At 48.9% G+C, this 23,800-nt stretch overlaps 2 protein-coding genes across 2 annotated transcripts; both read right to left on the bottom strand.

Moving 5' to 3' along the window:
- Positions 1-132: 132 nt before the first annotated feature.
- Dronc (Death regulator Nedd2-like caspase) lies at positions 133-3,275 on the bottom strand. Its single transcript, XM_076521044.1, has 7 exons — positions 2,344-3,275; positions 2,020-2,255; positions 1,654-1,936; positions 1,315-1,574; positions 973-1,237; positions 815-871; positions 133-546 (listed from the first exon to the last, which is right to left on the bottom strand). Exons 1-7 carry the CDS (start codon positions 2,479-2,481, stop codon positions 484-486), a joined length of 1,302 nt encoding a protein of 433 aa, XP_076377159.1. The 5' UTR covers positions 2,482-3,275; the 3' UTR covers positions 133-483.
- A 3,368-nt stretch (positions 3,276-6,643) lies between these two features.
- Positions 6,644-23,028, bottom strand: exex (motor neuron and pancreas homeobox extra-extra). The gene is made up of 3 exons (XM_033483409.2): positions 16,348-23,028; positions 9,464-9,627; positions 6,644-7,894 (listed from the first exon to the last, which is right to left on the bottom strand). The coding sequence occupies exons 1-3, from the start codon at positions 18,173-18,175 to the stop codon at positions 7,652-7,654; spliced, it is 2,235 nt and encodes a 744-aa protein (XP_033339300.2). The 5' UTR covers positions 18,176-23,028; the 3' UTR covers positions 6,644-7,651.
- Positions 23,029-23,800: the final 772 nt, after the last annotated feature.

Raw genomic sequence — 23,800 nt, 5'->3', positions numbered from 1 at the left:
TTGCGTTTACCCCGTCTATTAAAAATTTGTCTGTTAGATTACACAAATTATGTATACGTACTTACATAAAAAAAAAAAAAAAAAAAAAAAAAAAGAAATGAAAAGGGCTTTGATAGACACGAAAGGGACAGGTTATGCTTTCGTCTAACTGATTTATTGGAATATAGTTAAGCATGTAATTTGTAATTTGCATCTGTAAAATCATTACAACATAAATGATAAGGATTCACGAGAAAAATTGTAGATGTTTTTAATTTCAAACACCCATCAATTAGGATTATGTGGTTGTGGTACCAAAAATAATTCGATAACATCCGTATACATCTAAATGTTGGATGGTTTTCCGATTGAATTCTTATCGGTATTTCTACTCACCAACAGCAACATTTTTCTTCAACTTCTTCAGCAGCAACGTGCACGCTTTGCTTAATTCTGTTAAAGACTAATCTATCCCCCATGACGGCATCCATCGTACATGCACGACTATATCGTATCGGTTTTTAACAAAAACAAACGATTTCTTGCATGCGGATTTATAAGAATTATCTGCAGATTGCGTATACGAATTTATAAATATATTTGTCGATTCATTTTATAAAATCTAATAAAAAAATATAAAAGGGGTGTAATTCTAACTCGATCGATGAATCTTTAGATTATCGGATTCTATCGATGTTTCGTGATAAGCGAATAGAAAAATAATCGATTTGTAAATGTGTTTCAACGGCTACTCGATCACGAACGCTTTCAACTATGTTTCTTCGAAAAGGCCCGGGTTTAGGAAGCAATGTTTGTTGAATCCTATTAATGTTACCGTCAAAGTCTGACACTCCTCCTTTGTCGTTCTCTGTATTTTTAGTCGCGCGTCCACCTGTAAATTGATACCGTATAATTGAACTGTTTTATAAATTCTCGAAGGATCGTTGTTGCATCGTGTTACTCGCAAAAATTGTTCGAATGTGTGTAATATACCATAGTGAATAAGTCCTGAAGATGAGATTGCCACGCATAATTCATAAATACTTCGCACAAAATTTGGATGAACCAACTGCCAGTTATTTTATCTCGAAAGGCGACGTATCCCGGAAGAGTAGCCTGGGCTACTATTATATCCTCGTAATTTCTTATCGTCTCGTTACAATTCACTTTAGGACTGATCATTTCGTCGATCGAATGAAAATTACTAATATCTGTTGTGTGCCGCGGTTCTTTCACGGATTTCTGTATTTTCTCCCCTCTGAAATGCAACATGTATATTTTTCGAAATCTGTTCTTCGACAGGAACGACGTTCGCGGGGGAACGCCTATACTTGCCTGCATAATTGAAAAATAAAGACTTTTGGTTTTCCGGCAAGTCGAGGACATGCCTCCGCGGTAAAGTATTCCAAAATATCCTTGCATAAAACGGTTTTGGCATTTTGTAGATCGCTCTCAGGATTATTATCCACACATTCGATTTCGGTGACCTCGTATTGGGAATTTACGTTACCGTGGCTACTAATGATAACGAAGCAAGAATCAACTTTCCTTAAATGTTTTTGTTGGGAAAACTCTCTGACTTTTTCCACAAATTGCTTGAAAGAATGCAGATGGTTAGGAGTCGGTGATTTGGAGATTCTTTCGGAACTTTATAAAACATACTCGATTATCTACCTCTTTTGTTAAATTAAAATGAGAAACGACTTGAAAGCCCATTTCTTCGAAAAGATGTTTGATATTCTCTTCGTCGTGGGCTGCCGAACTTCTAGCTTCTTTATGAGAATACTTGTAATGAATGTTTGTAATTATTAAAACCAGTCCACGAGGTTTACTTCGCATCGGGTATCTTTCAACATTTTCATAGACAGGTCCGTCCAAAAATTCTGTAGCCTTCCGTACTTGAATTTGTAAAGGAATGTTTGACAATTGTATATCATAAAAAAAATTGTCTGGTACCCTTTTCAAAGAAATCGGACAATATTTGTGAGTATTTATCGATTGGAAAATACTTAGTGGTCAGAACGATACTTTGTGTATTACCTTTCTGTATTACATCGAAAATTTCTTTGACCAACAGCCCCTTTGTTTATAACGTTTTCCTCGTTAACGTTTCCTTCGTTATCCGGGAACGAAGGTTTTCTTCCTTCCAAGATATCAGCCAAACTCTCGTGTCCGCTTTGTTTTAGACTCGCGACGAAACGGTTGAACGCGTACGGCCCTCTTGTTTTAATTGTCAAGTATATCTCTCGTACGGTTGATTTGTCCGTAAGATTCTCCTAAAATGATAAGAAACGAAAGAAAAATTTGTCAAAAATTGCGTTTACGCGTCAATTAAAATTCGATATTACAACGAAACATTCTCACCTTCCAACGTGGTACGTTTACATCGTCTCTATTAAAAATTTTATTTTCCAATAATTTTGGCCATAAGGTGTTTAAATTGATCCTAGATACTATATGTTCGCAGTAAAAATCTATCGTTTCTCGATGATTTTGATTCATGTTGAGTACCACCGAGCAATTTGCATACCTTCGAATAAAGAGAATTTTTCTTTCATTTAACAACGATGTGCAATATGTATACCGTGATCACGTAGGCCTGTTTCTTCAGTTCCGTATAGTTGATTGCGTTTATAAACGTAACCATTTAAACTTGTATCCACGTATTATTATGTAGTTGCATATGTAGTCGGTAACGATAAACCCCTCGATGCTCGCACCGTATAAGAAGAAACTTTATGTTATGCCCGAATAAATGTGTCGTAATATACTTATGTATACTACATAATCTCTAATAATGAACAATAACGCATAGTTTCTTTTCATTAATCTATTTATGTATACGATAATGATTAATATAAAATCAACGAAAAATGCAGGTTCGTATCTTGTACGGTACGGATGCGATCGCTGAGTTGTTCATGTCAGTTTATGCGTTTTCTTTGAATTGTTTTTAATATTGACATAAAATGAGTCATCGTATACAACTCGTACGTCCAAAATACATTCCTAAACGTTCGATTAATCACATGTGCCTAAAGGTGTAAGTACGCACTAGGTAGCGTAATATGTCTGCAAGTATGTACACATAATATTGATAGAAACGTGGATAAGATGACCAGAGGATGGAAGGGGTACAGATTAGTTCTTACGTTTGCCGGTGAACGGCGTTAGCGATGGTTGTGCATAAACTGTTGAACGCACAGCTAGGAAACCAATGCATCGCAATGCGTACAGCGTTACTCATTCGCGTATACTGTGTTCATCCGGCAGAAACATGTATACGCGCGTATACGAACATGCAATGCTTACGATTTAATATCGCAACGAGCACTACGGGAGTGGTTAATCGCGTTTCCTAAAGGTCCTTTCCAAGGTACATGTACATGGTATGAAATTATATGTTTTTACATTATCGTGGAATAATTTCGAATATTCGCGACGTCCGAATATGGCTGCCGTTGACAGATTTTCTTACATATCGAAAAATTCAGCGTTCGTATAAGAAAATTAAGAAATCTGTATCTTTGCCGATACACGTGCAAATTCGGTGGTACGAATTTTTGGTAGATTACTTGTATATTTAAGGCAAACCAAGCACCAACTCGTGGTTCCGACATCTTTCGCTACCAGCGCTATCGTTTCTTTTCGAGCAGAGACCGCGCGCGGTGGTTGTCGTTGTCACCGCGAGAATACGGTCGATAATTCCAAAGAAGATTACGTAGATCTCTTTGGATAATGCAACCTATGTTATCCGAGGATTTGCGGTATTCCGTTAACCGAAAACTCGGTAGAGATCGAACGTGGTTTCGAAAGTATTTGGCTATTTATACACTGTACGTTCTAAATCGTCCTAATACCCGATCTTTGCGAGCGTCGCGAGACACCAAAATCCATTTAGTGTCACGGTGTTACCGTAGGCAGGCGCCACTGTTCGGCTTTTCTCTACCAGTTTGCGCGATTTGCCGCTACGAAACGTTGCGCTTTTACAAAGTATGAAGCTTTTATGTAATGTAAATAGCAAACGATTCTCGAATACTTTGAGATCATAAATATTAAATGTAAGCCCAAACGGTAAATGAACAAACTAGGTATGTAGTTTTCCACAAGAGTCTTGGCAATCCTGGAGGAATTTTACATGTAAAATATGCCGAACTTTTTTATCGTTATGGAAGGGACGCTTCCGAAAGATACCGTTCGATTGTTTTTTGACAAATTACGGCATATATACATACATATATCTAAATACATTCTTGCTCGGGAGATTTTTCTGTTCTTTTCTTCGGACGCAATTTAATGCCGCTTACGATGCGATTTACCCTTCTCAGTCGGTACCCTTTGTGAAACACACGCTCAAACTCGTTCTTTACAAAGATGATTTGATCTCTATTTTGCAGCATATTCTCTAGTATTCTCTCTCTCCCTCTCTCTTTTACACACACGCCCACCTTCCTTTCACTCGTGCGTGCTTTCACTTCGTTTGACTTTTACAGCATCTTTTTTAGTTAGATCCCGGATCGTATGTTAGAAAAGAATGATTGGACTGGATAGACAAACGGACAAAGAGATAAATACGATCGGTTGTGCGATAGGAAATGTGAGATGGAATGGGCATGTACATTGAGGTAAGATGAAATGAGCAGTGAAGAGAAATGTGGACATAACGTGGCGGACGTCGCCTAAAAGCTCGTCCAATAGGTCGCATCGCTGTACTCTCGCAACGTCGTCCTTGGAGTTGATTGTCGTAGATCTTATTATCCCCACTTGTTTCAAGGAGGAGTCAGCTCTCGGCCAGTGTACGTGTATATTCGCATAGGTACACTCCATTCGTGTTCATCGCGTACGTGTTTGCGCGCGCATGTGTATATCTAGAGGTTAGCCCGACGAAGGGTGAAGTCCCCCTCCCCCTCGTAGCCCGGGGCCAACCTTGTTAGCGCTAATGATGGAATTCGCTGTGAAATGCACAGTGGGTCGAGACAAGTCGGATCTTCGACGAGCTTCCGTTTCTTGGCTTCCCCATCGTTTCACCAACAACTATTCTCGGATTATTTTGTCCCACATCTTTCCTCTCGTTTCGACCCGGTTCGAGGCAACCGCGTTCCGTACGTACGCATTTATATCGTAAGTTTCAAAGAAGATAAAACGTTGTTTCGAAGCCATTTTATCCGTACGCGAGCGTACGATGCACGGAGTCGCGTCGTAGGAAGGGACGATAAGTAAAAGCAGGGGAAGAGTCGTGGAGAGCAACCTTCGCTATCCGGTCTCCGTTATCCTCGCAAATCTATTAGACCGGAAAACGAGATAGAATGGCAGAACGGCAGAACGGCGTCTAGAAACAAACGACGGCCGATAGGAGCGAACAAGCAGTGAATCACCTAAGCACTTGTTTACCAAGAGAATCAAGAATTCAGGGATGCCGTTCGGAGTCTTGGAATCCAGCCCCATCGGTTTTCCACCCCCGCCACGACTCCGCACCACTACAGCCATTTTCTCGTTCGTGAATTCGTAGCACGAGAACGGTATCCGTCGCGGCAAAAGGCACGCGCCCTTTCACCGAGAAGGACGAAACATTCAGGTTAGGGGAATGGAATAGCGTACCGGGGGTAGTGGTGGGTGGCGACGGTGGTGGTGGTGGTGGCGGTGGCGATGGCGATGGCGATGCCGATGGCGGTGACGACGACGGCGACGACGACGACGACGACGAGACGACGATAGCGATGACGACGGCGGTGACGGGGCAACCAGCGGTAGACTGGTTGGAGGGAGGAGAGTCGGGAAAGCAGCACTAGAATCGCTAAATGTAATTCGGTTAAAAGGGTTTTAGCAATACAATGCATATAAACATGAGTGCCCCGCCTCAACGTTCCTCCGTGTTCCTTCGCGTTCCTCCGCATGCTCTACCCTTGCTTGCGCCATCCGATTCTAGTCAACTCTGCTAAACAACCTAGCAAGCGTCCACCTCGTCGCGGCGCGATTCGGTCCGGTCAGAATGCTCGTCGTTTATCGCGACGTCCGATAGGTTCGATCGAGTCCGCCGGATCATCGGGATTCACGCGATATAGAAAGTTAGCGACTGTAGCAACGGTGAGAATCGCTTTACGAGTCGACAGGAAATTCTTCGTGGAAAATGTACTCGCGATCCTGCATCGAGATCGAGAGACATCGATCGTACCGAGATTCGCGTCAACAGACTTTTCGTCCGAGATCCGTATATATTCGCGACGAACGTAATTTTCCTTCTTCTTTTGCTCTTTTCCATTTCGTCGCCGACGACTGGTTTTCCAAACGGGTGGCTTTCACTGGCTGCAGCCAGTAGGAGCAGTCATCCGCGTAACATCGCGGAATTTGTAACGGGGAATTAGCATATCATAAATACTGATGATCCGGTTTGCGTGCGGGTACACGGTAGCAAAGAGGGCGCAAGGGCGAGGGCGAGGGACCGGCCGGGGCGGGGGCGAGGGAGGGTGCCGAGGATTACGATCGGCCGATGGTCCGTTTCGAGCAAGTTCTAGGTCGAGTTTTCTCGGAGAAGACGGGGACGGACGACTATACTCGACTCCGATTCGGAGTCTGTGGACGAAACGGTCGTAACGCGCGCTTTACACCTACGTATTACGTATGATATTTGCATAGGGGAACCTGGGGATAGAAATCAAGTTCAACGTTTTCTCCGTTATCCATCGTTTATTTTAGGAACTTGTTGCGACACAGTATAACGTTTTTTCGCATTGCACTCTCTACGGTAGTCGTACACGAATAATATTTACAATTAAATCATTTATCATAAATAGGTACGTGTTTTCGATCGAAATAGATCTAAGATAACCTCGGAATAAAGTTACAATTGTAAAGATAAAGTCTTTGACGCGCATGCTTTGCGCGTTTCGTTTTCGCACGTTTTACACGTTTTACACGTTTTACACGTTTTACACGTTTCCTTAGCTTTTATACACTTTTCCGACTCGTCCCGTAGTCGGAGATGTACAGCATTCTCGCACGTACGCGTACATATAATTTTCGTATCGATACAGAGTAGAAACGCGCGAGATGCGCGTACTCGTCCTCGATAACGGTCAACCAGACGACATTTCAGAATGTTTCGTATCCTTCGAAATACGATTGTACACTTGTCGATTACGTTCTTTGTTCCCTATATTTACAGAGGAATGTCGCAGGATTATTAGTCGGTGCGGTTTACGTAATAGGTAACTATGTATGCACGTGTGTATCTATGTATGTACGTATGTATGCACGTATGCATGCACGTATGCATGGATTTATGCACGGATGCGCGTACGCATGTATGTACGATGTATGTATGTATGTATGTATGTATGTATGCGTGTGTGTATGCGTGTGTGTATGCGTGTATGCATGTATGTACGCGCTAATGCGCGCAGGAACGAACGAATGTGCGCGCGTTCGTAGGATCGAAAATCCGCTTTTGTTTTCAGTCTAATCGATCGTTGTTGCGTCTGTAATACCCCCCGTTAAACATACATGTATACGTATTCCTTCGTTCGCGGCGGATATCGCGCGAGCTTCCGTTCCGTTTCGTTCAAGGTATCGAACTCGTATCGAGCGTCGAACGCGTCGCGGTATCGGCGAAGCTCGTTTTCGACTTCTAATCGATGCCGGCCGATCGTTCCATCGTTTACTTCGCTCGTCCCTTTTATACCACGTAAGGCCGATAAAGCGGTTCTTGAAGTTCAGTCGTGCTTCTCTGTGTTTCTTGTAACGTTCCTTTAGCATCTTCCTGCGAACTCGGCGAGTTTGTGCTGGGATCACCTCCGGCTTCCCTCTCGGCGTTTCTCGTATTTCCTCCGTCTTCGACTTTGCTATTCGTGCGTGCCTCTTGCTGCGCCTTTTTACTTCTTTTCCACTTCATTCGTCGATTTTGAAACCAAATTTTCACCTGAAGTTAAGCAAACATGCGTTCAAATCGTCTTTCGATGTTATCGCAGTCGTTCGGGTTAAACGTGTAACGACAACGTTGATTTCCGTCCATGCTCAACGTCCGATAACGATTACAACGAGAACAACGAGTATCTGCTAAAAAATTGGCTAACGGCGAAAAAACATGCGCGGCAGCTGACAGCGTGGAACGGATATTACCGAATATAGTATCTCGAACTATCTCGAACGTAATCTTTGAGAGTTTCGAAGATCTCGACCGCGAAAACGAGAATAGATCGATTCCACGATGGTTCGCGCGACGCGTGACCGGTAACATAGGATTTCTCGAATCGCTGTGGCTACATAGAAAAATCCGATGTTTCTTCGCCCTTCCCCCGTTCCCTGATTCCCTTCGTCAACTTTTTCCCTTCTTCGCTCTTTCGATCTCTCTCTCTCTCTCTCTCTCTCTCCTCTCTCTCTCTCTCTCTGGGCGCGCGCGTGCTTTTCCGTTTCTCCTGCCTCACCGACGCAGCAAGAAAGCGATGTAAATCTTTCGAACGATATATCGTATGCTCGAGCCGACCCGGCTCGCTCCCATTTAGTTTCCACCTCGCTTCCACATAGTTTTCACCTCGCACCCGACTCGCTCTCGATTACATCTCCACCCTTCGGAAGGAATACACGTGCCTTCTTTCTCCGCGTGTAACGTGCTTGCATACAAAAAGCTTCCACCGAGATCTAGAATATTGAATTCCCTCGCGCTGTACGAGTATATCGTGGATACGAAGGAAACCGGGTGAATTTTCACTGGTCGCGTCTGGGCGATCTCGATTATATGACAGAATAATACGCGTGTTACGTAATAGCGGTTAAGAGCGAATTCTTTTGGGCGCGATCGTCGTGGCTCGCGCGAACGGCTGATTCGAAGAGCAACGAGATCGCGTCGCGACGGTGGCTGCAAACTTCGAAGCGATCCGCCCCAGCCGACTCGAAGTATTTGTCAACCGTTGCGTCAACGAATTACGACCGTGTACGAGTTCGTTTCCAATTGTTCGAATAGCACGCGTTCGCGCCGAGATCCTCGCATCTTCCCTGCGCGTTGCTACGAGATTGTACGCGCAAAGAAGAACGAGAGAACGCAACGTTCCGATATTCGAAGGATAGGGTAGGTACAAGCTCGAGAACAGAATCGGTTAAATATCGAAACAAATCAGAGATTCAGCCTGTCGTAATTCAGACTTTCGTCGCTATTTGCCGAGCGATCCATCAGAACGCGTAAGCTTCGAAGTTATGTTTAAGTTGTTCGAGTACGCGAGAGAATCGCTGGCTCGCATTTCTGGTCGAGTTGGGCAAGGGGAGAAAGAATCCTAGATTATTACGCGACGTTTCTTCGGTAAACTCTCGTCTTTATCCGTATTCGACTCGATATCCGTTCCTTTTCGCGTGCTTTTCGAGATTGTAAAGTTCGCGAGGAGGATAACCTAACCGTAGCTTCCCGCGAACGTTCGCGACGCGACGCGACGCGAGATCTTCAACCGGTTCGCACCAGCGAGCTTGCAAAGCGTACGCGTTCGCAGTTGTATTTTACCTGTGTTTCCGTGAGCATCAGCGAGGTGGCTACTTCGAACCTTTTCGGTCTGCTGAGGTATTTGTTCTGCCTAAATTGTTTCTCTAATTCGAGAAGCTGTTGCGATGTGAACGCCGTTCTTGGTCTCCTAGTTTTCCCGAGAAGAGCGTGTTGAGCTGCACAACCTTCAATCAGACATACGGATAGTTGACACATCGTGTAATCACATATATAGCTACGGATACACAGATATACGAATGCAATTACGGTAGGCGATACAGCGATACGGGAACATGGAAATATAGGAATACAGGAATGTAGGAATAGAGTAGGGTAAAGTACAGCGAAACAGTTATTCGTGTTATGAAATATTTGTCAAAAGTTGTATAATTATTTCGATCGGTACGAATACCGATCGCGAAACCAATAAAAATCATCGAATGCTAATGCAATTATCGCAAGTGTAAATCCCCATGGATAGCGATGGTATGATTTGGGGTCGGAAACGGTTGGGGGTAAAAGGCGAGGCAAGGGTAGCCGCCCTAACGATTAGTCCTCCGAACGACTCTTGGTCGCATTCGACGATCTCCCCCTTATGATTTTACGAGCGCAAATCGAGGCGAAGTTTCAGAGCCCTGCCGTAATGCGATACATCGACGTACTTTTATCGTTGCCACCATGCTCGCGTACGCATAGGTACGCGCGTAGGCGTAGACTTTGGATTTTTCAGTTTCGAATTAGCGTCGAATCGTTTTCTCGGATCCTCCGGGCGGACAAGTCGAGCGAGCATTCGCGGCTCGCCGTACCCGATCGAAATCGAACGAAATCTTCGTTCTACGATCGAAGCGGAGATCCGGTCCGATCCGATTCGCTCGCGCGGGCAAATATGCGCCAATCGAGAGCACCGAAAGATTTATCGTGTTTTTCGTTGCTATTATTACCGTTGCTTTCGAAGCGGACGCGTTCACCCTCCTCCAACTAAACTATACCTAGCAAGTGTGTGACCGGCTGTCAATGTTTGTACACATGGCAATGTTTAGTTCCGCGTGCGTTCGGATTAATCTCGAAGGTGCGACACCCTTATGTCGCTCCTAATCAGCCGTTTAACCAAACGCTTCGCACCCGGCCCCGGAACGCGTTTTTTCGCCGTCGAAAAACCGATCGATGGATCCTCCTCGAGCAGATTATTCTACGGTAACTATTCGCGTAGTTATCCTCGTAACAATACGAGGCCGTAGTTGGGCGTTTTCGACTCGAACGCGAACACGCGATCGCGTTCCATACGCGTAGCGTCGCGCGTCCTAGCGTAGCGTTCCAAGCATGCGGCGTTACGGCGTTACAGGTTTACGTATCGCGTCGCATCGCTGCAGGATTTTGGGTGAAATCGAGCCAAGTACGAGTATCGTTTCTCGTTGCTCCGTTGCTCGTCGCGAATGGTTGAGACAGCTCTGTTCTCGTTATTTAGAGTTCCGCATAGGTACTATGCGAAACGAGATAGTTTGCGACCCGCTGCGCACATATGGTCCGTTCGGGAAGATCCACCCTACCGTTTCGTAACAATTACTATTCGGACGATTGCCCGTGTTTCTCGGGACAACCCTCTAGGATTTAGCGCCATCGTTGAATCCTGTTTTCGAGTTTGACGGTCGCCGAGTTTCCCCGCGCTCGGAGACGCGCGCCTTGTAGAGATTTCCACTCCGTTACGATTATCCGGACTCGGACTCTGGATCTTGAATAAAAGATTGCCGAGTAGGGATGTTCGACATCGGATATCGGTGTAGCGTTTCGCGCTGTCTTCGCGCTTCCGACGATTAAGTTGCTTCGCACCAACTTTTGCCGATTGGCTTCGATCGAGCCGAAACTCGTATAATAGGCGATAGTTTCGGCACCGACGAGAGCGAGCAAGTTATGACAGATGTCGGTAAACAAGAGGGGTGGCGGCGCACCATCGAGTGGACAATTACCATTTTCGTACTTCTCCATGTGGGGTAAAGCTGTGGGGAAAAGCTGTGGGGTGCCGTTAAGGTTAACGTCATTCGTCGACCCACCACACTTTTATCATGATAATTTAATTTATTTGGGGTCCTATTAGCCGCTTCACGCCAGCTCACCCTTAAATCATAACGATCACCGCGCCGGTAAACATCGGCTATTATCTACGTACTTAACGCGAGTTTCCATTCTCCATCCTTAATTCGCAATTCTCCTTCCTCCCTCTCTTCCTTCCTTCCTTCCTTCCTTCCTTCCTTCCTTCCTTCCTTTCTACCTTCCCCTTCTTTTTGCAAGTAGATTCTTTCGATCGACTACCTATCGTTGAGGAGAGCTCCGGGTCTCGACGCAGAGGCTAGATCCTGCCATTCGACCACGCGTATCAAAGATCCGGAGGTCAACGAATCAAGAATATAAACCTATTCGAAATCTCCCCGCGAGCCGATCCAATCGGTTACCTATTTAGCTAGGCGACTCGTTCGATAACGTTTCCACTCTAGATTTCGGATTTGGTTTTGCGATCCGAGTTTCGCTCGGTAGCCCAGACCCCGCTTCGATCGTCTTCCGCGTCGAAATTTTCTAGTTTACTATTCTTGTTCGCGTCCTCGAGCTTCATCGATGGGTGCGAGCAGACGCGGGCGCGGGAACGGGTAAGAGCGCGCGCGCGCGCACATTCTCTCCCGAGATCGTTCTCCCTCTCCTTGTTTCGCATAGCGACGGAAGCTCCGCCTGTAGCCCCGAGTCCTCGATACGGCCCGCCTCCGAATTCTCAACCCCTCGCGTATAGAAGGCGAAGGAAGTTGCGAACAGCGAATAGCGAACAAGGAACACCGAACACCGAACAACGATCAAAGACCAAAGACAAAGAGACGAAAGACGAAGGACCGAAGAACCGAGAGCGGCGCGCATCGAAGAGGAAAGAGCAAGGATAACGTTGCGAGAGTATGGACCACCGTACCTCCGCACTCTAGGCTCCGCATTTACGATTTCGAGACGCTCGTCGTCGACTCGTCTTCTCCCGCATCGCACGGTCACGGATCCATGGTACCGAGGCGCGAGGGTTACGGGAAACACGGTTGGAGGAGGAGAATTGGAAGAAGGAGAAGAGGGTGGAGCGAGGGTAGACCGTCTCCCGAGGCGGAAAAAGTTGGCCAACTTTTCGCGGAGTATTATTTTCCCTGTCGAAACGGTTGGATTTAATTTCAACCTCGCCTCGCGAACTCACCACAAATCACGCCATAAACATCCGGAACGTTACCGTTCCGTTTCGCCGTGGAACCACCGAACGAAACAGTTTCCTACTTTGTTTCCCCTTCGCCGTGATATCGAGACGCGCGTTGCTCCGTTCCGTCTTCCGCTCGGCCGTTACAATCGCTGATCCGCTGCCGACGAGCGACGCGCGACGCGTCGCAAATTCCTTCAGATTTCAATTCGATTAAATAGTAAACGCGCGCTCGCATCCTGCCAGTGGGAGAACCAGTCGCGATAATATTATCGCGTTCGAACGCGATTCTATACGCATCGTAGAATTCGCGGGCACGCGAGCACGCGGGCACGCGCGCGGTTGCATCCAAGTATCATCGAACGCACTCGTCCATACCTACGTGTCGCCAACAAACCAGATCATAGAGATATAGGATGGCGCATTTGGGCGAACGTGGAACACGTTACACATTGGGTAACCAAGATCTGTTTGCTCGCGGCTGGCCAAACTAGCTGGCAGCTAATTCAGAAACACCATTACCGCCTATATGCCTATAGATAGGTATGTAGACCGATGCCACCGCCACTGCCACCATCACCGCTACCGCTGCCGCCGACACCACCACCAACGTTACCGCCACCGTTGCCGCCATCGCCCATCGCCCATCGCCCATCGCCCATCGCCCATCGTCATCGTCATCGTCATCGTCGTCGCTACAGATACCCTTCTGGTCATCCTTTTCCATTAGTTTTCATTCGCGTATCCTTTCGTCCATCCGTGCCATACGTTCCTCGATTCTCCGTGCATGCACGCTTACGCGCACCTCCTTTTATTCGTGATTTACCATTGTTTTTCGCAATCCGCAGCTGTTCGCCACAGGTTCGAAATGTTTCGCGCAATTTGCACGCGGTCGTCCCGATCGCAGATGCCTCGTCGGGGATCGGATCGATTTACGTTCTTGGATCGTTCGAAAGACGAGCGAAATTAGCCGCTGCAGCGTCGCCTAAGTCCGTGGAGTTTCCATGGTAACTCGGGAACGCTGGTACCGACACTATGGTATCGTTGAGAGAAGGGTGTAGGGGATGAATAGACGGATGAATGACGCACAATTAACTAATTAAATCATCCGCCAACCCTTCGCGTGCTTCATCTCTCGGGTATCGTTCCCCTTTGTTGGCAGATCTCCTGCTGCCGTCTCGCCGACATCTTCGGCCATTGTTACACCTTTCCGTTTCGTAAAACGTGGCCGAACGTTGCTTTAAATAATAACGGCGACGATGAAACGAAAAGCCAGCACCTGTGAAAATTCTACTCGGAAAAAAGCGGAAGCCGAAGGAGAGAAAGGACGAGCAGCGGATCGACGTTTTCGCGGTTTCGTAACGGATACTCGCGCGTATAATACGATAGTTTGGACTCGGAAGCGGTCCGATCGAAAAAATGAAACGGTTGCGGTCGTTTCGGTTGATTTCGATTAATCCGAAAGCAAATTGGCGTCCCATAGTTGTACAGCGGAATACGGGGCGCGGTTTACGCAGTTTTCAGTGTAAACGAAACGGAGATACCATCGGCTGCGGAAGGTCGCGAAATACGCGGCGGCCGTGCTATCGTTCCAGTTAAATTTCGATACCTCAAAGCTCGACGCGAAATAGATGAAACATGGTGTTGTCGCAACGTTGCCGCGAGTATAACGCGCGACAAATATTCCGCAAATAAAAGCTCGCATCTCCTGCCTTTACCCAACCTCCTGTCGGCTCACGGTGCGGAGCCGGTGCGGGGCCGGTGCGGGACCGGTGCGAAGCCGGTGCGGGGCCGGTGAGTCGCGCACTCACCATTATTTACATAAATGTCGAGAGCGCACGAGGATGCGAAACTAACAGAGAAAGAGAGGCAAATAGAGAGAGAGAGAGAGAGAGAGAATCTGGGCAAAGGATAGAGAAACAGAGCGCAGCCAGGGTTGAACGGGACGGTACTCCCATCCAGCAATTTTTTAACAAGTCGAGTTCGTGTTCCCTGCCGACGCGATAACGGCCGCTTCAGGTGGGGCTGGATGCATTCGTTTTATTTTATTCCACGAGACCGTTTTTTTGTACTCGTTGTTCGTTTTACGCTATCGGGTTTTCGCCTTTTTCGTCGACGTTGGATTGCTCGGCAACTACCAATCAGGATCATCTGACAGAAAATACCCCGCGCTTCGTCCCGAGCACCGACTCCCTCGCCGTCGCGCACTCCCTCTCCCACGCGCCCACCCCTCCCCATTCCCGCTCTTTCTCTCCGTCTCTCTTTCTCCCTATCCCGCTCTCCCGCTCTCTCGTTCTCTCTCTTTCTCCCTTTCCCTCCGTTTCTGGACTCTCTTTCGCTCTTTCCGCATCCACCCTCTGCCATATATGTACACAGCCGCATATACTCTACCTCATCCTCTCTTCTCACCCTCTCGCACTCTCTTTGTATCTCCATCTCCCTTTATTCGGATTCGTTCCATCTCGGCAACCTGGCCTGCTACGTTCACCGACCAATTTGTTCGATAAAAGCTCTCGACTGATTGGCTGGACAACGCGGCCACGGCTCTTTTTTCCAAGCGTGAAATTTACCGTGGTAACCAACTCATTCTTTTCTATCGCGGTTACGAATATTCGTTGGCCGGAGTCGTACTCTCGATGCTTCCTCCGACGCGCCGTTCCATTTTATCGCGTATTTTGCCCGTATTACGTTTTCTCTATCGTCGAGTTCGTACCTTCTTCTTTGAAATGCGGTCGAGAAATCTTTCCGACCGGATCCTAATTCGTACAAAAGCGTTGCCTACTCTTTCCTCTGTAACAAATACAAATATCCCGAATCTAACGCGACACACGTTTCTTCGGAACGTTCGCCATTTATTGGGAAAATTACGAAATTTCCTACGCATCGTGCCGCGTACGCGTACGCGTAGACGTCGAACGGGATCGACGGGTTCGAGGCCGCGAAATTTCCCTCCGATATTATCGTCCGACGACCGGCCTAAAAACTTGAGTAGCCGGTCAATATGGGGCGACCAAGCGTTACATTAGGCATGTAAACATTCGCTATCTGTCCATCGTACGAGCAATCTGTCGATCGAATTTTCACCTTGTTACTCCGCCGTCGTACGAACCGACTCTTCCGAACCGGCTTCCAAATGGCTATCCGTTCTCGCGACGTAATCGAGAACTCTCGCGTAGTCGTTTCTCTCTTTGTTTCTCGCCGGAATACGGACAAATCCGAAAATACCGACGGATCGTGTTTACCAAAAGATGGCAGACGTTGAAGCAGCCGCGACGAATCTATGCGAGCAGACTGCTTCGATCGAACCGATCGTTGCGTTGCGTTGCGTTGCGTTGCGTTGCGTTGCGTTGCGTTGCGTTACGCTCGCGTGTCCGCGAATCGGACGAATCGACGGAATCGGGAATACGAAAAAAAAAACAAAAACAAAAAATCGATCGAAACGATATCGGCGAAGCCGAATTAAGACGAGAGCAGTTTCGGGTAGAGAATTCCACCGGCTTCCAATCCCTGTGGCTAATCGTCGTGCTACCTTCGAAGAGGTACTCGATACACGGAACAACGTTGCAACGTACCCAAATACGCGCGCGTACAGGTACGTCCGAAACGTTTAGATTTCGACTTTGACGAGCGTCGGAACGCGCCGCGGCGGCTATGCGACGCTCCACGATACTGACAGCTGTACAAGTATACTCACCGGCTAAATCGGCTGGTAATCTAGGATACAGCATTCCGGTTCTGGCCAACCACTCCAGTTGAAGCGGATGGATGTGATGCTGTTGAGGATGCGGTCCGGTGGCCTGCGAATGTCCGATAGGTTGACCTTCTTTGTGGATAGAGTGAAACGCGCTTCCGCTCGCAGGGTGATAATACAGTCCGCCAGGGTGTATAAGGGGCCCGCTCGGATGCAAGAGAAGAGCTTGATTCTGACGAGTCAGTCCGGTACCGGTGGCGAGCGCACCGTAATGCCCGGTGGACAAATTCGAGCTTCCGGGAACACCGTTGCCGGTCGGATCCTCCGATCCTGGAGAAATCGGAGGACTCGAGACGGGGCTGTGACTGGCGTTGCTTCCGGAACTGGCGCTTCCCGTTCTCGTCGGATCAACCTCGATCGAAGCATCGTCCTCGACATTTTCCAGCCGATCGATTCGAAATCCTCCGTTTCCCGTCGCAACGCGATCCCCCCTGAAGGAAGCTTTGCCGCGTTGAATCGACATTTCCGTCGCGGCGGCGGCGGCGGCGGCCGCGGCCGCGTCCACGGATTCCACGCGAATACCGGACAAGCGAACCTGTCTGCTCATGGAAAGTTGCTCGTGCACGTTCTGCCGTTCGTTCGCTTCGCGAACGAGTTCCAAGCTGGGCGAGACCGAACCCTGTTGAACGGATCTGTCGAACGGGCTCAACAATGTTCCCAGGGACGATGTCCTCGGTTCTTCCGTTTCACCGAGATTGGTCGCGTTCCCGTTCCCGTTCCCGTTCCCGTTTCCATTTCCATTGCCGTTACCATTTTCGTTTCCACCGGTACCACCGACAGCTCCAACGGTCGTTCCGGCGCTTCCCGTGCCCCCAAGAATGCCCAGGGCGCAAGACGATTCTGGTTCGTGAACGCGAACAGTGTTGTTCTCCAAACGGTGATTCGGCTCCGCGGCGTGATTTCTCGTAGACGGTAGAAATCTCCGATCTCGTTCCGATCGATCGTAATCAACGTTCTCCTGCTTTCCCGTCGCTCGACCGAGAAGCGCGTCGATGCAAAACGACGTCTTGCCCAGAGAAACGTTTCGCCGGTCCGTCGAATGTACCGGATATCCCTGCGGGGACGTTCTGTCGGGCGAATTCTCCGATTCTCTGTAACGATTCGCCACCGCGGACACCATCTCCTCGGCGAAACACCCGACTACGGTAGCCTCTCGATTTTGAAAGAAGCTCGGCGATTCGTGCTCTTGCTGCGAGACAGGGACGGGAGCAGGGATGGGGACGGAAACGGATAGGGAGGATCGTTTCGAGTCGTGTTCCTCGCGATACTTCGACATTCGCGATCCGCTTTCGCGTTGCAACGGAGAACCGTTCGATACCGGACGTGCCTTCTTCTCTTCCGCTGTCGTTCCAAACGTCTCGGTTTTTGCCACCGCGCAGACCGATCTCGTCTCCCCTGACAACGACAACGACGACGACCACGACGACCACGACGAAAAGCTTCGTTCGCGAACACTTTTTTCGACACTCTGCTCTTTCGCACAAGCCCTATCCCGACCAGTTTCTTGTCGCGGTCGCTGAAAAAATTCCCGTTCTCGTATCCGTTCTTGCTTCTGTTCCAGTTCGGCTTCCGACTCCGATCCCGATCCCGATCCCGATCCCAATTCCGATTCCGATTCCAATTCCGACTCCGATTCCGAGTCTGGTTCCGGTTCTTGCTCTCGTTCTTCTTCCGGTTTTTGTTCCTGCGCTTGCACCAACTCCTGCTCTTGTCCGTACTCTTGCTGCCGTAAATAAGAATTCTCCAAGGTACCTTGCGCGTCGTAATGCATAGCTCGCAGTCGCCAACCCAAAACCCGGTAAATCGATCGCTAGGGCATTTTTCGCTGCGCTTCTCTCTACGATTCTCGCGTTATCCTTTCGAAAACGACACCAAACAAATTTCAGTCGATCGCGTCACTTCGATTTTTAGTCGAGTCCGTTTCGGTGGCCGCCGACCGTCCCGATTATCTATGGGTAAACGTTCTCCGGTAGCGACGCACGATACGATGCGATCGACAATCGATCGCTGTAGTCGAATCGTTGGCCCATCGACTCGCGATCGATCCACGGGACGCGAACGATCGGCCGATCACCCGTCGTTCGTCCGTATTCCCGAATTCCGATTTTCGATTCTCGATTCCCGATTCCCGATTCCCGATTCCCGATTCCCGATTCCCGTTTCCCGACTGCTCGTCCCCCGGGCCACGCGTCCGTTCGACCGTTCGACCGACCGTCCGTCCAATCACTAGACCGATCGCGATCGAACAACCGACCGAACGAAGAGTCGAGGCTTTCGAACGAGAGACGCACAGGTACGAGCGACGGTCGAACAATTTACCCGATACCGAAATCTATTCGGTCGGCGAGCAATATGTTTTTCTGCGACAGATAATCGAGCGTACGTTTCGATTTCGTGGCGATACGAGCGATTAACCCGACGCCGCGCCGCAAAGTGACGTCGCAAGGAACCGCGTGTACGTAACGGGAAAACCGCTCCCCTCTGCTACGACGTTTCCGCGGTCAGTCGATTCTGCCACGCCTATCACGGCGAACCTAGCGATTCTGCCACGCCTACGGCACCCCCTTTGTTCCCCCGTTCACCGAATCCCGAATCCCGAATCCCAAATCTCCCCATTCCGCGTACCAAGTCCCGACGCCCGCGACTCCCGCGACTCTCTCGAGTCCCGAGACCCGATTCCCGAATCCCAATTCCCGATTCTGGATTCCCGAGCGTCGAGTTGTCCAGCCTCGAACGTCGAGCCACGAGCCACGAGCCACGAGCCACGAGTCAAGAGAGTCACGAGCCAAGAGAGTCACGAGTCACGAGCCACGAGCCACGAGCCACGAGCCAAGAGTCACGAGACGCGAGACACGAGACACGAGACACGCGAGAAGAGCCACGAGATCCTCGAGTTCGGTGGATCGATCGAGAAATTCGAAGGTCCAGCCGCGACCGATTTCCGCGGCACCGAATTAGGATAGGAACGAGGGAGAGGCGCTCGTATTCGCGCACGTTCCTCGCACGCTACCCTTACCGAGCGAAAACTACCGGCGCCGAGACGAAGAAAGAGCTCGTCGATGGTATCGGAGAAGGGTTTCACCGGATAAGGAAGAATCGTCGAGCGAGAGAAGAAACCAGTTGGAAAAGGAGCATCGACTTTGGAGTACGAGGACGAGAACGAGGGCGAGGACGAGCACGGGAACCACTCGCCGAGCAGGAAACGTCGCCCAGGATTGAACAGGGACAGCGTCGCTTCCCCCATCGACGACGAGAATCGTCCAATCCTGCGACGAGTATGGAACGCGCGCTAAGGAGAACGGATATGCAGTTGGGGCCACGTGACTCCTGGAGAATCTCGAGGAGTGGAGGAATGCACCCAACTTTCGTTTCCCGGTTCGGCTAATGCAAGGGTAGTTGGCCGCCGTCCACGAATAATCGGAATAACCGATGTTGGCCTGCCGACGACGATACCTTCGCGGTTTCCTACCCGCGGTCCTAATTCTTTCGCCGCTCTCGATTCATAAACTGCGATAGAAGCAACAACGGGCACCCGTTTCATCGAATATCGCGCGAACCGATCCATTTCCGATAGAATCGCTTCGACGATCCTACGCGTACGTACTCGCGGATACTTTGCTCCGAATCGCGGCATTCGTCGGCGTACACATCGACGGAAAAGCTACGAAACGGCGACGATACGCGTACCTGCATACGCGCACCTATCTACCGTTTTATCGGGCAGCTAATAGCCGCGTAATAGGCATCACGCCCAGTTTTCGAGTAATCGGTCTGTTATCGGTTGTCGCGCACGATATACATGTACTGTATCAGTCCTACCACGCATTTGCTTATCCTACCGATAAACTCTCTTTGCTTTTTAAAGCGTCTAGTCGAGCGTATCGAATCTGTTCAAATATCGTTCGGTCTCTACGAAAATCGTAAGAATGGTAGGAAGAGACGCGCGCTAATTACACGAAAATAACTCGCGCATTTTCGAACGGCTCGCGTCGTCCGTCGAATCGTTGAACGCGCTACGAGAATGTGCGACGGGAACGACGAGTCGAAGGTAAACGGTGTACAAGTTCGCTGGCCACCGCTTTTTAACCAAATAATACACCGAGGCCATCTTATTTACTCAAGGATCGAAGCACGTCCAACGTATTCGTGGAAGAAAATGTTCAAACTGCTCTTCTAACGCGCCTCTTTCCCTCGCTCGTTTCGTCTCTTTCGTCGCGCGTCGATTCGCTCCAGCCGCGCGAAATTCGATCAATTGTTCTATTTCTGCATCGCCCGATCGTTCCGATACACCGCGTACCTATTTATTTATTAGCGATGCGTCGGCGACGCCGCGCCGCGCCGCGCCGCGCCACGCCACGCGTTTCTCTGTCGTTTCACGTTTCATCTACGCCAATCGTAGTCATACGATATCGCGATCAGAATCTCAAGATTCTCCGTTCGATGGACCGAAAATGTATCGATGTTTTCATCGAAATTTCTACCGTTGTACGCGCGCGTCCTATACATCGCTGCGCACGAATTTCTCGTTATCGAGGATACCTGTGCGACGGATATTGTAGGTATAGCAGTTAATACGTGCTCTTGGACAGCCCCTTTTCATCCTCGACAGCCGTGTAAACATAAAAGACTTTCAACCGACGATTATGCTTCGTCACGATAACCGAAGCTTATTTTCCTTCCAGCCTCGCGTAGACGAGACCTAGACCCGGGGACGTCGTTCGTTTTTTTCAGGTCCGGTACAGGCGAATGCTCAAAGTTCTCGTTCTACGGCAACTTTTTCGAGCATGCACGAAACCGCGATAAAGGAGCTCGTAGAATTCGCTCGCCTCGATTACAAAGTTCAATTTGGTAAATTGCGCGACTGCTCGTTCTAATTGGCAAATCGCGGTCGATATTTATAATTTCACCGATAAGGAGTTACAACGTACACCGTCTAAAGTCTCGTTATCCGTACTTGAAAGTAATTAACGATTTGATGGTTAATTTATCCGCTCTTATCTTATTGTTGGGGATAAGACTGTTCGCGATCGGTGTCTCGATTATGGTATCGCTGCCTATAGATAAATCGTAATTGGTGTCACGGATTGGTTCGGCTGTCGCGCGCATCGGCTCGTGTACGTATACGTATACGTATACGTATACGTATGTAAATATTGAAAGTATCGTCGATCTTGTACAGTCCACGGTCTGCGTTATCCCTGCCTCTCTGTACCGTATATACGCTCGGAGATATACACGGTAGAGATATACTATGCGCGCGTGTGTCCGTACAGCATTTTCGACCGTGTATAGCATTTTCATCGGTTTACTGCTCTACGCAGAGCGTTTGCTCGTCCCCTCGTCCGCTGTCTTCTTTTCCTTTCCTTTCCGTTTCCGTGCGACGAGAGACTGCCGCGAATGGCGGCGGCGGCGGCGGCGCGCTGCCGCTGCTCGTTACGGCCAACACCGTGTCTTTCGCCACTTTCGGACTCTCCTATCGTTTCGCTCCGAGTTCCGCGTCGATTCTGTAATTAAAATCTTCCGGCCCCTATGCGGCCGTATCGCCGAGTTTGGCCCTTATCGACCATTACTTTTAATAGCGTTGTTAATGAAACTGGGTGTCGCGAAATTAACTTCTCGTTCCAGCAACGCTCGACCGAAATTGAAAGCGATAGAATTCCGACGAAGGTAATCAACCGGTAATTCGGAACGCGTCCGCAGTCGGTCCGCGCGCGACGCGTACCATCCTACATCGTCCTGTTCCGTATCTCGTCTTACGCCATCGTACGCGTATACCATCGGGTATATCGTGGGTGCACCATTGTACGATCCATACGAATTTACGAATATCGTAAACGCATCGACCGCGCAGACGCGTCCACGTAGATATATTTAAATTCTAGGTTTTCGCATTTCATTTTTCGTACACGACCCCGACGACACGGGTATCGAATATCGCGATGCTCGTTCCACGAACGGAGCACGCCCCCCCCCCCGTATCTTTGCGCGTATACGTAAACGTCTGTATAAAAATATGGGAAAGTATCTTAAAATTGTATGGAAACGTGGAAACGTGGAAACGTAACAACGGTCGATGCCCCGAGAATCGATGGAATTTTCTACGTCCGCCGTTTTCCGCGGTTGGCGCCCGTCTTCGACGGAGCGAACCGAATAAAAAATAATGGAACGAGAACCGATCGTTGCTTCTACCCGAAAGATAATCGGAAGGGAAAATAGAGAAAACGAAGCGCGAAGAGCAAGGTGGCAGTTTCTAGCAACTACGTCAGGTTTGAAAACCACTGGCTTCGGCTGATTACCGCGGTAACCACCCCCCGAGCGCCAATTAATCTTAACTTTTACGGGGCAAACACTTTTCATTAAGCTCGGTCCTGCCTCCAACCGGAGTCGAGTTATCCCCTCTCTGTTGCAACTTTAGCCACCCTTGGCTGCTCGCCTTTTTTCAACCCCCACTCTTCCGGAGAGCACGACCGGCTCTTCGCACTCATCCTCTTCGGAGAACGGCGAGGAACGGCAACGAAAATGGTTCCCCAGACAAGCGTTTAATCTGGCTCTAATTAGCAACTTACCCTGCGCGCCTCCGTTTCAACGTTTCACCTGTTCCCTTCCCGTGCTTGCCCTCTTTCTCCGTTGCCACCACCCACGCCTCCACCACCATCACCACCACCACCACCATCACCACCGCCGCCACTACCACCGCTTCCACCACCACCACCACCACCACCACCACCACCACCACCACGACCAGCATCGGTACCACCTCCACCACCGCCTCCGTCACCGTCATCGCCGCCAGCAATACATACAGCACCGCGTCGTCCTCCACCTTGTTTTCCGCAGCTTCTCTTTTGTCCGTGCACCGACCATCTTTCTTGCTCTATATCCCTTCGGATGCTGCCAAGCCTTCGCCGAGAGCAAGAGTGGGATTCTGCTATGCCTCTCACAGTTACAGTCAAAGTCGCAGTCGCAGTCACAGTTGCCGGATACCTATCCAATACCCCACCCATTTGTCCAACCATTCAACCATTCGTGTAGCCGCAGAGCAACCAACTTGTCTTCTCGGCTATCATCGTTGGCCGTTATCAACGATCTTTAGCATCTCGTTCCCTATGGCCTATAGCAATACCGTTACACCGTTCTATCGATTTTATAAACAGACGTTTCCACCAATTACGAAACCAACAAAGAGAACCGCTCCGTGGATCGATACAACGTTGCAGAGCTGAAATTCTTTGGAAACGTTAATGTTCGATTCGCATGGTACGGTACGATACGATACGATACGATACGATACGATACGATACGACACGATACGATACGATATACAGTATACAAGTTGGTACATTGTAAATACGTGTACAGTCGCATTCGTTAAATTCGTCTGGTCACGCATTGCACG

The sequence above is a fragment of the Megalopta genalis genome, chromosome 4 (assembly GCF_051020955.1).
Source record: "Megalopta genalis isolate 19385.01 chromosome 4, iyMegGena1_principal, whole genome shotgun sequence".
In the NCBI taxonomy this organism is placed as follows: domain Eukaryota; kingdom Metazoa; phylum Arthropoda; class Insecta; order Hymenoptera; family Halictidae; genus Megalopta; species Megalopta genalis.
Note: the sequence above shows the minus strand (reverse complement) of the source record. Positions and strands in the feature narration are given on the sequence as shown.